Raw genomic sequence first — 15,149 nt, 5'->3', positions numbered from 1 at the left:
AAATAATCTCAGACCTTTCCTACAAGAACACGGTGGTTATCAGTTATCACAACAGAAACCATGTCGGCAAAGACACATGGGTCTACCACTTACAATACATCAGAAGAATCAAATAAACCCTAACTAGACCTCTAACTACTTCCCATTCAAGCACTTATTAAGGGTAGGACCTAAGAACCTTGTATCCACAAAGAATAACACAGGAAGAGATGGCAGCCCATAACCATATTTTTTCTGAAAATTTAGAAAAGTAGCAATTCAAGGACCACCACTCCCAAATGCAATAATCAGGTGGGACCAGGCAGCATGCACACCCTTGAAGTGTCACAAGCCTTCCAGATGGCCAAAATCCCAACATTCTCTATTACGACTCCTTCAAGGCTAACGCCAAGTATCAGCTACAAAACTGAAAAATAAACATGACTATACTGAAATAAAATCAGAAGTTACCCCTTGCTCGGTGATCCATGACCCTTTGCAGACAATATAGTTAAGTTGTTAGGTCTGAAGCGACCAAAACACATTAGCCATCAAAGAATCAAACAGAAGGCAAAACAACAAACAGAACAATTTCAGAAAGTGAGGAACATTGTTAGGTGAGTAGATAAGTTCAAAGATCAGCATCTTTACTCTCTCAAGCACTGTAATCACTAATTGAATATAACCAGTTAAGCCCAGAATATCAGGATTCAAAGGAAGAGATTAAAACGCCTGGGAAAGAGAAGCAGTAAAAGCACAAGCACTTTAAACAAAAATTTAAATCTATCAGCTCCCTTCCTCTGAGAGAGATAAGGGAAGGAGCAGATGTGGACCTGGCAGTCTCCTTGCACAACTTTAAAGTCAGTAAGGCCCCAGGTTTTGTACAACACAGATCTCAGAATAAAGTTTTATTAGCTGAAAGTACTCCCCACTACTCATAATGTTTCCACAGGAAGAAACTGAAGACCAGAAGAGTTAAGAAGTTTGCCCAAGGTCATTCCAGTGGCGATAATTTAACAGCCATGTCACCAAGAAAATAGTGAATATGCTAAAAAAATTTTGGTTCTGCCCCCTCCCTCTCTGTTCCTTCCCTTCCTACTCTCCCTTCCTTCCTTTCTTTCTACATTCTTAAGTAATAAATATATTAACAAACACGTTACTTACTTTAATACGGTGGGTTTCTGGTCTCCTTAGTTTCATCTGATACTATATTACCCATCCTGCAAGTTTCCCATTCCTTTCTTTTAACATTTTGTTGTAGAAATTTGTACTCACATCACAAAAGTAGAAATGATAATAAATGAATTCTCACAAGCCCAACAACAGCTAAAATAAATATCAACATTGCAAGACTACTTCAAGGATCCTACCCCAAACACCGTGTCTTCAGTGGTTTTTTCCCCCACTTCAAGTATTTTAAAGTAAATCCCAGATACTAAATGTATATATACATTAAGCATGTATTTCTTCAATTTCCCAAGTTACTTGTTTAACTTTCTTACCTATGCACAGTGAGAAAATACAATTAGTAGCAGTAACTGAATTGTAGCCAATCAATGATAAATCACCTATGATACTTTAGAAACACTATGCTTTATCTTCTGAAATAAAAACTACTTTTTATTTGAAGAAACATATCTTGGTGTCTACAGCACACAGGTTATTCCCGGCCAGGGAATAATTTATTATCCCAACAGTAACTGTGACACAAGATCTAAAGGCACAGTTAGAAAATCCATACTAAATTCTGTGAACACAGCCTGCAGTATTTTTGGAAGTCTGAATGCCTGTTGGTTGACGGGAGAGAATTCTTGAGTGTGTGCTTTGTAAATAGGAGGAAATGGCTTTTTAATCAACTGCACATCACAATAAAAGTAAACTTCAAACATTCAAACCATAATTCCTTATAATGTATTGAGATTTCTCAGCATAAGTGAAGAATAATCTTATTCGAGTCTCTTTCCTTTGAATTAAGTAGTTCTAAAGGTAATAAAATTGAGGTATAGCTATAATTTTCACTTTAGTTAAAATGGTTCTATGAATTTCTTTCACACTCCACACTGTGAATGTCACTTCATTTTGATCATTTCTATATGTTGATCTAGAATTTAGATGATGTTGAATGTTGGTGTAGAATCGAGATGTTGACCCAGAATGTTGCTCGTCTATAGCCTGGCAATGATGTTTTGGATTGGACACTGAAAGCAAAGGCAACAAAAGCAAAAAACAAACAAGTGGGACTACATCAAACTAAAAACCTTCCACAAAATGGCAACCATCAACAAAATAAAAAGGCAGTCTATAGAATGGAAGAAAACAATTGCAAACCATAGAGACATTTAGGGATGCATAGCCATAACATGCACGGAACTCATACAGCTCAACTGCAACAAAAAGCAAAAACAAAAACCCCAGTTAAAAATGGGTGAAGGCTCTGAATAAACATTTTCCAAAGATGACACACAGATGGCCAACAGGTTCGGGGGAAATGCTCGACATCGCAATCATCAGGAAAAGGCAAATCAAAACCACAACATGGTATCACCTCACACCTGTCCGGATGGCTACTGTCAAACAGCCAAGAGAAAGCAAACACTGGTGGGAATGTGGAGAAAACGGAAGCCTGTGCACTGCTGGAGGGAATGTAAAAAGCGGCACAGCCACTGTGGAGAAGAGAAGGGAGGTTCCTCAAGAAATGAAAATGGATCCCGCAATCCCACCTCTGGGTAGAGCCAAAGGAAACGAAACACTATCTTGGAAAGATATCTGTAACTCCATTTTCACTTTGTTATTATTCCTAATAACCAAGGCAAGGCAGCCATCCGGGGGTCCACCGATGGAAAATACACACCCAGGAATATTAGTCAGCCTTAAAACAGAAGGAAATCCTGTCATTTACAAAAACATGGATGAACCTGCAGGGCATTAGGCTAAAAGAAATAAACCAGACACAGAAAAGCAAGCAGCATGCCGCATGGCTATGACAGCAGGGTAGATGAGCGGATGCCCAGCGGGGGTGGGGAGTGAGGGCGAGGGAGCGGCTGGCAAGGCAGAAACTCGCAGGTATCAGATGACTGTGATCTGAGGACCTAGTGTCTCCCATGGTGACCAGGGTTGATAACACTGTACTGTTTAACCGAATTGTGCTAAGACAGTAGAACTTACATGTTCAAATGTACAGGGGGAAAAAAGCAAATATGGGAAATGATGGATGTGCTAATTAACTCCAAAGAGGAACATCCTTTCACAGTGCACAGGGATATCAAGACATCACACTTTAAATATCACGCAATTCTACTTGTAAATGATACCTCAGTTAGGTGGGGAAAAGGAAAACAAGCAAGCACGTGGTGACTCACACTTACTGCCTGCTTCAGTCTGCTCTGTCCTGGAGGTCTGGCTGCACTTGAAGGTAGTCACTCCAGGTAAGCCTCACTGGGTAGGCAGCCAGGGGCAAGCAGACAGTGCATGCAGAGACCTCACACCACGCGCTGTCTCCTCACACCACTAACTGATTCCCGGCCCTTTCAATTCATTGCATTATCAGTTCAGTTTATCTCCCTGTCTCAAATCTCCAACCAAAACTTTTCAAAAGAGCCTTTTTGTAGCATGTGATAACTAGCAAAATACTATTGAAATTAATAATGAGAATAGGATTTCTTCTTCTCTCTACTTCACATTTGTATTAAACCACTATCTCAAATATCCATTTGGTCTTTTGTTAATTACAAGTACTAATTAAAGCCTTTTACTACTGGCAGCAATATTTAAAATAGGAACTGTGCCTTAAACATCGTGATAAACGTTTAACTGTACCTTCTAAGAGAGATTCTTTTCATGTTAAATATTGGATCTTTGTATCAAGATTAGTTTAAATTGTCTCACTCTCTTCACCTGCCTATCAACTATATAGAACAATTAAAAATGAGTGAGTTCTATTCCATTATACTTTCAGATGTACAAGCTATATTAAAACAAAAGTACTGAACTCTAGTGAATATATTCAAAATGTTCTGAACAACTACTTTTTTTTTTTTTTTTTTTTGTGGGACCCTCGCTGGCAGCCGGCAGGGGAACAAACCAGCGCTACAGAGGCTGCGGGCAGCCTCGCAGCCCCAGCACTCAACCACTGCGCCACCAGGGGAGGCCCACAACTACATATTCTTAAAGGAAAAAAATAATCAGCTCAATACAAAGTGAACTCATAAGCATTGCTCTTCCAACACTTATTTGTTGAATGTTACATACTGAATAGTACATATTACATGCCAGACGCTGCTTCAAGTTCTAGAGAACAGCAGTATACAAGACAAACAGAAACCTCTACCCTCAGGGAGTTTAGTAGATATTTAAGTCCAGGGCAGTTTAGATGTCTGACCCAGGAGAATAAATACATACTAGAAATCTATTTTCAAATCAAAAAAGTCATCTTCAAGGGCCTCCCGGTGGCACAGCGGTTGAGCGCTTGGTTGCCAAGCTGCCCGCAGCCTCTGCAGCGCTGGTTCGATCCCCGGCTGCTCCCCAGCCACCGGAAGAGGGTCCCACATGGCACGCAGACCTCTCCTGCCGCCCCGCTGCTCCCCTCAGCAGTGTACTTCGGTCCGTCTGCCTGCTCTGCTCCCCGCTCTGGCTCTGGTGAATTCTCTCACCCTCCCGCGCTTCTGACTGTACCCAGTGCTTGCATAAATAAATAAAAAATAAATCTTAAAAAAAAAAAAAAAAGTCATCTTCAAAAGTTTGGTTAACAACTTAAGGAGGGCCTCCCCGGTGGCGCAGTGGTTGAGCGTGGTTGCGAAGCTGCCCGCGGCCTCTGCAGCGCCGGTTTGATCCCCGCTGCTCCCCGGCCACCAGAGGAGGGTCCCACATGGCGCGCAGACCTCTCCTGCGCCCGCTGCTCCCCTCAGCAGTGTACTTCGGTCCGTCTGCCTGCTCTGCTCCCCGCTCTGGCTCTGGTGAATTCTCTCACCCTCCCGCGCTTCTGACTGTACCCAGTGCATGTATAAACAAAACAAACAAACAAACAATAAATAAATAAAATGCCTCTCTATAAAAAAAAAAAATTAAAAAAATTAAAAAAAAAAAAAAAAAAAAAAACAACCTTAAGGGAAAAAAATACTGCAAATGTATGTAGGAAAGGAAAAAGGTTTAGGAAAAAAAGTTTCCAAGTCAATAACCTTATAAAAGAACATAAATGACTTTGATTATTAATAATCTGATATTTAAGGAGTTTTTTTAAAGAAGGCTATGCTTGTGACAAGGATACAAACTTCACAAGTAAGAAATTCTGAGATATATGATGTTTCCAGGACCTCTTTGGACTATATCCCCAAACCCAAGAAATTTTGTTTTTAATTTTCTTTGTTGAGACAACGATGACTTAAAGTAAAATTCACAAATCTTCAGTGCACCAACCCACAAAGTATATAAGTAAGAGCACATGCAATGGAGATCTGTAAGATCTAAGGTTCATTCACTTTGCCCTTTAAAGTACTCTGATGAAAATGTTTGAGAAGCACAAACATTAAGCCAATTTTCGTTACCTGTTCTTGTCCCTGGCGAGTGTACAACTTGACACTTAACTTCCTTAATAATCCCAGTGTTTTTGGTACCTACAAGATAAATGCATATAATTATTAATAAAATGCATTTCATTATAAAAATATGAAAATCTCTAACAAACCTGGTATATGAAAAAATGGTTAAAAAAATCATCATTAGAAATCATTAGAGATCTTCATGAGATTCTCTCTTGTTTAGGAAAAAAACCATCTGGCAAGTGGTGAATCTTATAAAACATACCCATAATTAATCACTTTTTGAGTACATACATAAGAAGTCTAGTACAGTCAATGCAAATTCAAATCCACTTCTCAAATTAGGCTGCCCAGGGTTACCATTTTATCCCAACAACATTATGGAAAAGGTCAAAATTTCCAACAAAAATTTCCTTCATTAAGGAACTGCTACTATATTTGATTTAAAAAAAACAGTATTTGAAAAATACAACAGAGGACTATCTTTGTCTCTAGGTTTAAGAAGTATAAAAGCAAGGCAGTGGGGAAGAGTATAATTTAAAAAAAAAAAAGAAAAACTACAAAGATTGTTGAAGATTAGATTTTAGGAACATAAAATAGGTTAGCCACTACAGACAACAGTTCGGCAGTTCCTCAAAGAACACCATACAGAGGATCACGTAACGCAGCTATTTCATGGAGGCACAATACTCAAAAGAACTGAAAAGTTTTCTGCTACTAGAGTGGTCCAAGTACAGACGGAAGGTTGCTTGTGAGGACTATGTAAATAAAATCTGAGGAATATCTCAGCATGATCTAGAATAGATGACCCTGAAGACTTCTATAACCTTGTGAGTTCGTGAATCCATAATTTTCATTCCACTTCTCTAAATATTATAAGACATTTATTAATAAAAAACAAGTCTTCAAACAAATAATTGAACACAAATATTATTAGCAACACTAATCACAATAGTCAAAAAGTGGAAACAACCCAAATGTCCCTTAAGTGAAGAGTGGATAAGCAAAATGTATCACATGATAGATTGTTATTCAGTTATAAAAAAAGAATGAAGTACTCATACACACCACAACTTAAATGACCTCAAAAATATTAAAGCAAATGAAAGAAGTCAGATACAAAAGGGTACATATTATATGATTCCATTTATATAGTCAGTTTAAATAAATCCATAGAAACAGAAAGTAAACAAGTGATTGACAGACCATGGGAAGAGAGCAGAAGGAGCAATGATTGCTTAAGGGGTATGAGGATTCCTTTTAGAATGATGAAAAAATCTTAGAACTAGACAGCAGTGATGGTTGTACAGTATTGTTAATGTACTAAATACCACCAAATTGCATATTTGAAAATTGTTAATGGTTAATTTTATGCTAAGTGAATTTTACCGTAATTTAAAAGAAAAAGACAGAAGGTGGGCACTGTTCTGCTGAGATTAAAATTTTTCCAACTAGAACTTGAGTAGCTGAAGACATTAGTGATGACCTAGCTCACATCTCCCAATATTTCCTCCAAAAACAAGAAAGGACAAGAAGGGGAAAATAAATCTATCTGAAAGCCACAACCTCAGCTTAAATGGAAGATAAAGGATAACACAGACTTCAAAATAACTAAGTAGGAATAGAAAAATCACCAATCCCAAGATGCCACTCCACTGCTCCTAGAAGCCTCCACCCTTGCACAGACCTACCACAAGACCTGGTGGTAAGCAAAAGACGACTGGAAAAATACTAAAAGGTTCAGGGATCGGAGATGAGGGAAGTTAGCAAGATCTACTAAGATCTATCTAAAATCACCGTCAAAATTATAATACAAGAAAACTGCTCGGAAATAGAGAAAGATCTAAATCTATACATTGAAAGAGTCAATGGAGGGGCCTCTCTGGTGGTGCAAGGGGTTAAGCACTGCACTAATGAAGCAATCCACAGCCTCTGCAGCATGAGTTTGATCCCCCGCAGGCCAGGGAGAAACCCACATGGCGCGGCAGACCTCTCCTGTCTCGCCCACTGCTCCCCTCTGCAGTGTATTTCAGTCAGTCTGCCTGTTCTGTTCCCCACTCTGCCTCTGGCGGATCCTCTCACCCCCCACACTTCTGGCCTGTACCCCAGCCCTTGTATGCATAAATAAATAATAATAAAAAAATAAAATAGACAATGGACATGTAAGAGTAAAGGAAGGTGAGGATGAGAGTAGACAGCATCGTGTAAATATGTGCTTTGATAAAGTAGATATTATAACTAAAAAAGGGAAAGAGTAGGAAAATAGCTCGTTACTATATAAGCAATTAGTAGCAATTAAGGAATACCAACTAAATGATAAACTGATAAAATACTGGAAGGCATTAATAACATCAATAAGGAAATTTCATGAAATGCTGGAATGAATCCCCAATTGAAGTAAATTCAAGAGAGAACAGAAAGAGGAATTATAAACAAATATAACAATTCCAAACATGTGAAGAAAAAGGAAAAAAAGGGGGTGGTCTAAATTCCCCCCCAAACTAAAGAGTTTTTACAATGGGAAAAACAAAAGCATCTTCAATGCTGATAAATCTAAAGACAGCAAAACTCATGATGTAGGAAAAATCTTTTAAATAAGCCAGCGTGTGAGGTCTGGTGGCCAACCAGAGGGGCTGGCCCGGCAGGAGCAAGGCCAGCGTGATAACACCAGCAAGGTCACAGCATCTCAGCAGAGGCAGAGGAGCAGGGGACCCTGTGGAAATACTCTGATTTTCTCAGGGAAGTAGGATTTCTCCAAGAAACAGGATTCCAAAAAGCCTGTGTCCTTTCTAAAACAATATTTTAAACTGAAAAAGCAGCAGCAGCAATAACAAAAATACACTAAGATGTGTTCATTTCTATACAGTTTTCAAAATTTTGATCTTAAAAAACTACAAGATAATAACACTCTAGATCACTTTACGGTTTATCGAGCGCTTTCGCATACGTTACACCTGAGGGTGGCAAGAGTCTCAATCCACAGTGCCAAGCGGTGAGCTAAATTCCAAGCCCAGCCTTCTGATCCTGACACCGGGCTCTCTCCTTTCCCCCCGGCGGCTGAACTCTAACCTGGGATCCTTTCAACTCACTGTGTTTGTGGCCACTGCTGTCTCCTCCAACACAGTAAACTCGTTGAAGGCTGCTAACTTCATACTCCTAATATTTGGAGCAGTGATTCGATACTGAACAATGAACAAATAAAACTACCTCACATAGATGACACTGACATTAATTTGGAAACTTTAGTCAATGCACATATTGAATTTTAGTCTCTTTTACAACCTAGCAGCCTTGTGGAGACTAGAATATATGTCAGCAGCATTTTCCATCAATATCTACCCCAAAACAATAGCAACCTAAAACAAACAAAGAGGAGGTTCGATGAGAGCAATATCTGCCACCTGACAAGAGGAACTAATCCTATAAATGCAAATGACTTTGAGGTAGGGCAGGCTATGCAGAATGATTGTAAGTTTAGCTTCAAGGCACATTTAAAAGGCACTAACATAATTAAAATACACTTGCAGCATTTCAAGAAGTTAATCATACAGCAGAGCATTCAATTTGCAATTCAATATTTTTCCCCACTTATTTTGCCAACGCACAAGCAATTTTCTTTTAAGAGATTCCAATACTGAAGCTTCAGGCCAGAGAGGGAAGGACCATGCATAGCAGAGCAGATTCCAACACTTCATTAAGGAGTGAAGTGAAAGCACAGGAGAATTCAAAGCAGCCAAGGAGAAGCTTGCAGGGCAGTGACAGGTTCTGCACTGCCCGGTCCCCAGGCACCGGCACACGCAGACTTGACTGCACCCTAGTGAAGGGGACTTTCCCAGTTTGTCCACTTTATCTCCCCTGCATCTTCCACACTTCACTATTTTTTTTCCATTCAACCTTTAATTTTGACCAATTTCCTAGCTACTGGAAAGCTGAAATAACTATAGAAGAAACCCCAGTGAAACTTTCATCTGGGCTCACTAATTATGAATTTGTTACCACATCTGCTTTCTCTGTGTGTGTATAGATACTTTCATTTTTTTTTTAATTTTTCAACTAACCCATTTAAAAATAAGCTGCAGATATCACACTTAGATGCAGAGATAAAGCTGTCCAAACTCTTACCCCTGTCTGCCTTGATACACGTCACATGTCAAGCTACCAGTGGGTGTGCACGAAACAGACAGAAGCAGGACCACATTGCTGCAGATACGAAGTTTAGATTGGGTATGGATAAGCAACTACTTGCCCACTCCTCTTTTATAAATAAGTTATGGGATAATCATCATCGCATGAACTTGACAGTGCTGATGATGTGTATGTAATATCATGATGAGGCCCAGGGAAGGTGCTAAACAGGAACTAGATCCGGTTCCCTCTTTGCAGTTGTTAAAAGTCCTTATCTGTGAAACACGGCCAGTGACCCTCACCCTAGACTCCTTCCTGGGTCCAAACAAGAGAACAGATGGGTGCTAGAATGAGGGGATGGATATTAATGGAAGGAAAAGCACAAAGCATAGTGTTCTATTATGAACTGATCTACAAATACAAGCTGTTTTAAGATCTAGTGTCATATAAACTGAGAGGCTGACCTAATTTTTAAAAATCTACTTTTGGGTTCAATTCACAATCACATATTTCAGTCTGTGCTAAAAGCAAAGGAATAATTAATGGACACTCACTATGGTGGGATCAATCTTGCCATAGGTCAGACAGGCTCTCAATACGGCCAGCGTAGGCTTTGGTCTAAGGAGCTAAGGTCCTGAGGCATGGTGGCTGGGGAAGTCTGCTGCCATTGCTTAAAGAACGCAGCTTGCTCTGCATTAGCAAGAGCAGTGAAGCGCCTCCAGGCTAAGGAGAAGTCCTTATCCTTACCTCAGGCCTCTGCCCTTCCACTGCTTTGAATTCTCCTGTGCTTTCACTTTGCTCTGCCCTTCCTATGACCTAAAAGAATGTAGCTTCTTCTAGGTAATGGTAAATGCAGGTAAAGGTTTATCAGTGAACAGTCCTCTGGACCTGAGAAACTCATCTATTTCCTCTCAGAGTAAAGATGAAGTCATTTCCTCCTCGCAATGTGCAGTCTCCCTTTCCTCCCTCCTCGACGCCCCACGCTCCTTAGCACAGGATAGATATCTCTGGTTCACCCCCATTTTACTTTAGTATTGTTAGGGGGAAATGATGTCCTGAGCTAATCCCATACAGGCTTTGTGGACGCCACCCCCACTCCAGACTAAAGCCATCAGGACATTGGGAAAGACAAATCCCATCACCACCAAAGGGAGGGTGGCTGCGACCTGAGGGTGGAGTTAAGCAGCCAGGTTGGGTATAAAAACCAAACACGTGGGCCATAGGCTGGCTCGCTCTCTTGCTCGCCTCCTGGCTTCACGGCTCCTGGCTGGCGGCCAGCTCTCAGAGCGCCATTTGGGATTCCAGATCGGCGGATCGGGTAGGACTCATTTAAAACTTTGTCTCCCACTTTTCTCCCTGAGCTGTCCATTTCCTCCTTTCCCCTTCCTTGTCAATAAACCTTTTATTAACTTTTTGCGTGTGCCTGCAGTAGAGCATTGATAAGTGTTTTTAAGCGCGCGGGTGAGGACCCACAGTCAGGCACCCCGTTTTGTATCGGGGGCTGCCCGATAACAGTATTTGCAGTAAATTCTCCAAATATATGTTATTAAATGTTGCCTTTTCACCTACTAATCCATCTGGTATTAGTTTATTTGTTCACTGAGCCTCAAAAGAACCAGTGGGGTAGGGGCATGTCCCCCTGCTCCCTGACACAACAGCTGCTAAAAATTTCTTCAAAAAGTACTTTTTCAGGGCCTCCCCTCGTGGCACAGCAGTTGAGCGCTGGACTGTGAAGCTGCCCACAGCCTTTGCAACGCCAGTTCGATCCCGGGCCACCGGCAAGGGTCCCATATGGCATGCAGACCTCTCCTGCCGCACCGGCTGCTCCCCTCAGCAGTGTACTTCGTCAGTCTGCCTGTTCTGCTCCCCGCTCTGGCTCTGGTGAATTCTGTCACCCTCCAGCGCTTCTGACTGCACCCAGTGCTTGTATAAATAAATTAATTAATTTTAAAAAAAATCCACAAGTTTAAAAAAAAAAAGTATTTCTTTATTAGTTCCTTTTCAAATTTAAAATCTTTAACCAGGGCCTCCCAAGTGGCACAGCGGTTGAGCGCTGGGTTGCGAAGCTGCCCGCAGCCTCTGCAGCACCGGTTCGATCCCCAGCTGTTCCCCGGCCACCAGAGTAGGGTCCCACATGGTGCGCAGACCTCTCCTGCCACCCGCTGCTCCCCTCAGCAGTGTACTTTGGTTCTTCTGCCTGTTCTGCTCCCTGCTCTGGCTCTGGTGAATTCTCTCACCCTCCCACGCTTCTGACTATACCCAGTGCTTGTATAAATAAATAAATAAAGCTGGAGAAAATTACTAAAAAAAAATAAATAAATAAATAATAAAATAATAAAATCTTTAACCAGGATTATTTTGAAATCAGCATACTTTAAGATAGAAATAAAGTGACAATTATAGGAACAAACACTATAACACATTCACTCAAGTTGTTTCATCTTAATTTCATGGTCTCTTCCTTCACTTGAGAAACATCTGAGTACCCACTACATATCAGGTGATGTTCTAAGAATAGGTACATAATTTTGATCAAGTGTCTGCTTTCCTGCAATCTACACAAATAACCCAAGTGTATTATATACCACCACAGGGTGGCCACTACCATAAATACAATTAACATTCACTAATATCTAGTCTTCTCTTCTTTCTGGACACACAAAGAACTAGTTCCAAGTTCCCTGTAAGTGATACAAGCACAAGATTAGCTGCAGTTTAAGACAGTAAAGAAGTTCCACCTTTTCTGTTGCCCTCCTAAGGACAGTGGGACCTCAAGTGGTCACCAGCCTCCACAGATCTATTCATTGCCACTTGGAACAATCTGTCCAGGGAAATCACGGTACCACCAGTAGGCTTAACCACAAACAAGCAATAAGTTTTCATGTCATAAGCCACAGAAATGTGCTATGAGACTCCTTTTAGTATCACTACTGAGTCCAGCCTACACTGACTATTAAAACATCAAGGAGCGCCTGATACAAAACAGAGGTTCAATTGTAGAACAAATGAACAAATGGTTGGCTGAATGGCAAGTGTACAATGGTAGTTAAGAATCTGAACAGAGTACTTCTGCCAGAGTCTGGACACCGATCCCGCCAGTTACTAAAGTACACTCCACTTTCCTCGTCACCAGCTTGGGGCTAGTAACATAGCCAGCCTCACACACTTACTGACACTTAAATGAGCTGGCACACAAAATGGCTCACTCAGGCGAGCCACCAGCATGTAAGAAGTGCTCAGTAATGGTTAACATCTAAACACACAAATGAAATTAACAGGACTGGTGTTAGGTTTGTTTTTCCAATAAATTACTATTTTTGTTACTGAAAATGAGACCAGGGTAAATACAGTAAGCCTTAAATTTGATATTTGAAAGAAATACTAAAATGTCACTCACATTAAATCGCTTTCCTCATTTGAGACATATTATTTCCTCCTCAATATCTTACAAAGGTCTTATCTGTCTAAGACCTATTAACCAAGTGAAATGCCATAACTAATACTTACTGCCGTGACCCTGTCTGCACCGTTGGTGACCTGCTTGTAATAAGGGGATCCTGAAAGAACTCTCCAGGCAGAAAGGCCACAGCTAGAGGCTTTGGATATGCCCACTTCAGCAGTTTCACAGCCACCAATCAGTAAAAGTCTAAAAAAACAGGAAAATAAAAAGAATTAATAAGTTTCTAATCGGAACAAGACATAATCAAAACCAAGAGAGCAGAAACAGTTGCCTTCACAAGGAAAACCAAAGTAAAACAGCCACAGACTGAACCTAGAAGGCAAATATTTTAGAGGAGAAGAGAAAACCAGATGGTCTCTCAATTAGAATTCACCTTGACACAAAGAGAGGTAGGGCTTGGACACTCCAGAACCTGACACGCACAGGGGAACTTAGAAATGAGGAAAAATGTCCTAAGGTTGGCGACTGTCAAGAAAACTTTCTGTACCAGCCACCAACAAACTTGGATGAACAGATGTGTCCCCTCACCCAGGTGCCAGCAGTAATGACAGCGGAGCATCAGGAGCCACGAGGGCGCACTGCCAGATGTTAGAAGGCTGTGACAGCTGGGAGCCGAGACGAGGACCAGGACACAAGCCCAAGTAATAACCGTGTTGAACCAAGACGGTTTCGTGGCTTACTGTGTGTTATGACGGCTTCACTTTTTTTTTATTTTTTTAATATATTTTTTACATCATTTTTCATTTTTGCATAATGTATGTATGTTCATCTTGGTTATAGTCCCCATAGAATTCCCACCCCCCTTGTTTTGATCCTACTCCCTTTTCCTCCCCACCCCCCATAGTGTATCTCTGGTTTATAGTTGCTTGTTGATTTTTATTTTTACTTTATTATAATTAGACTTTTTCCTGGTCCCTTATTTAGGGTTTCTAAATTCCTGCTTCACTCTTCTGTCCCATTTTGTTAGCTGATAAAGGCCAGTGACCAACAGGGCAAAGATTCTAAAAAACTGAAAGTCAAAAAGAATGTGTACCCACTATACAAATGAAGCTGATTAATAATGGAAACCAAACTGTTGTGATTTTTAAAGTTATGTTCATAACTCTGGCAAGGATCTGTATAACAGATACCAAAACCACCTGTCAAAAAAAGAAAAACAGTTTGAAAGTAAATGTTCCCATATATTAGAAAGAACACCGCGATTACGAGTAAATTGTCTTTCTCAGTGACAATAAGGCAATAGAATAACAGAAGAGAGAAACTACAGGCTTCTCAGTGTTGAAATAAAGAAAAAAATAAATATAATAGGTCCCTTCGCAGGGAGGGGAAAAGGAACGGGTTGGGACAAAGAAAGAAGGAAGCACAATGGACCATGGTGATGACTGTAGGGAATGTAGTGTGGGAACATTACAGTGGTGATACTTGTTGGGGGGAATCCTAATGTTACGTCAATTATAAAAATAAATACATTTATTTAGAAATATTTAAAAAAAAAAAAATAGGTCCCTTCCTTATGCTTAGGAAACTCCCTGCTACCTAGAGAGCAATGGGGTGAGGAAGACTTCAAATCAGAGGTTCCACTTGGCAAATCTATACAACGTGCCCCCCACAAATAATCTACTACTGTGCTAAGGGACAGAAAACAATTATCAGGCTCCTGTTACATCAAAATGTATATAATAACTATCATTACCAAGCTTGCATTTCGTCAAAAAGAGGATGCACTGTGTTTATTACCTTTTTCCTGACCACACTCATAGAAAACAGAAAGAAACCTTTTAAAATTTTCATTTCTGCAGAGAAATTGAAAGTTGAAAGAAAACAACCCTTCATAAGGCCTTCATAAGGTCCTTTAAGTTGGCTTGCAAAAGGCTGACTCAGTTATGTGGTCATATTAACCAGTGTTAACTGTTAAAAGTTGAAAGTAAACATTGTATATCCGTTTTTTTTTTTTAATAGAGGCATGTTTTTATTTATTTATTTGTTTGTTTGTTTTGTTTATACATGCACTGGGTACAGTCAGAAGCGCGGGAGGGTGAGAGAATTCACCA

General features: G+C 40.3%; 1 protein-coding gene across 1 annotated transcript in view; it reads right to left on the bottom strand.

Annotated features, from left to right (window-relative positions):
• NBAS (NBAS subunit of NRZ tethering complex) overlaps positions 1-15,149 on the bottom strand; it is a 253,228-nt gene that overhangs the window by 192,232 nt on the left and 45,847 nt on the right. Inside the window, exons 11-12 of the mRNA XM_037528501.2 lie at positions 13,146-13,284; positions 5,520-5,588 (exon numbers count right to left, since the gene is read on the bottom strand). Coding sequence (XP_037384398.1) covers positions 5,520-5,588; positions 13,146-13,284 — 208 coding nt within the window. The remainder of the gene's footprint in view (positions 1-5,519; positions 5,589-13,145; positions 13,285-15,149) is intronic.

The sequence above is a fragment of the Talpa occidentalis genome, unplaced genomic scaffold (assembly GCF_014898055.3).
Source record: "Talpa occidentalis isolate TD23 unplaced genomic scaffold, MPIMG_talOcc4v2.1 talOcc4.5, whole genome shotgun sequence".
NCBI lineage: Eukaryota > Metazoa > Chordata > Mammalia > Eulipotyphla > Talpidae > Talpa > Talpa occidentalis.
This window is presented reverse-complemented; position numbering and strand designations above follow the sequence as displayed.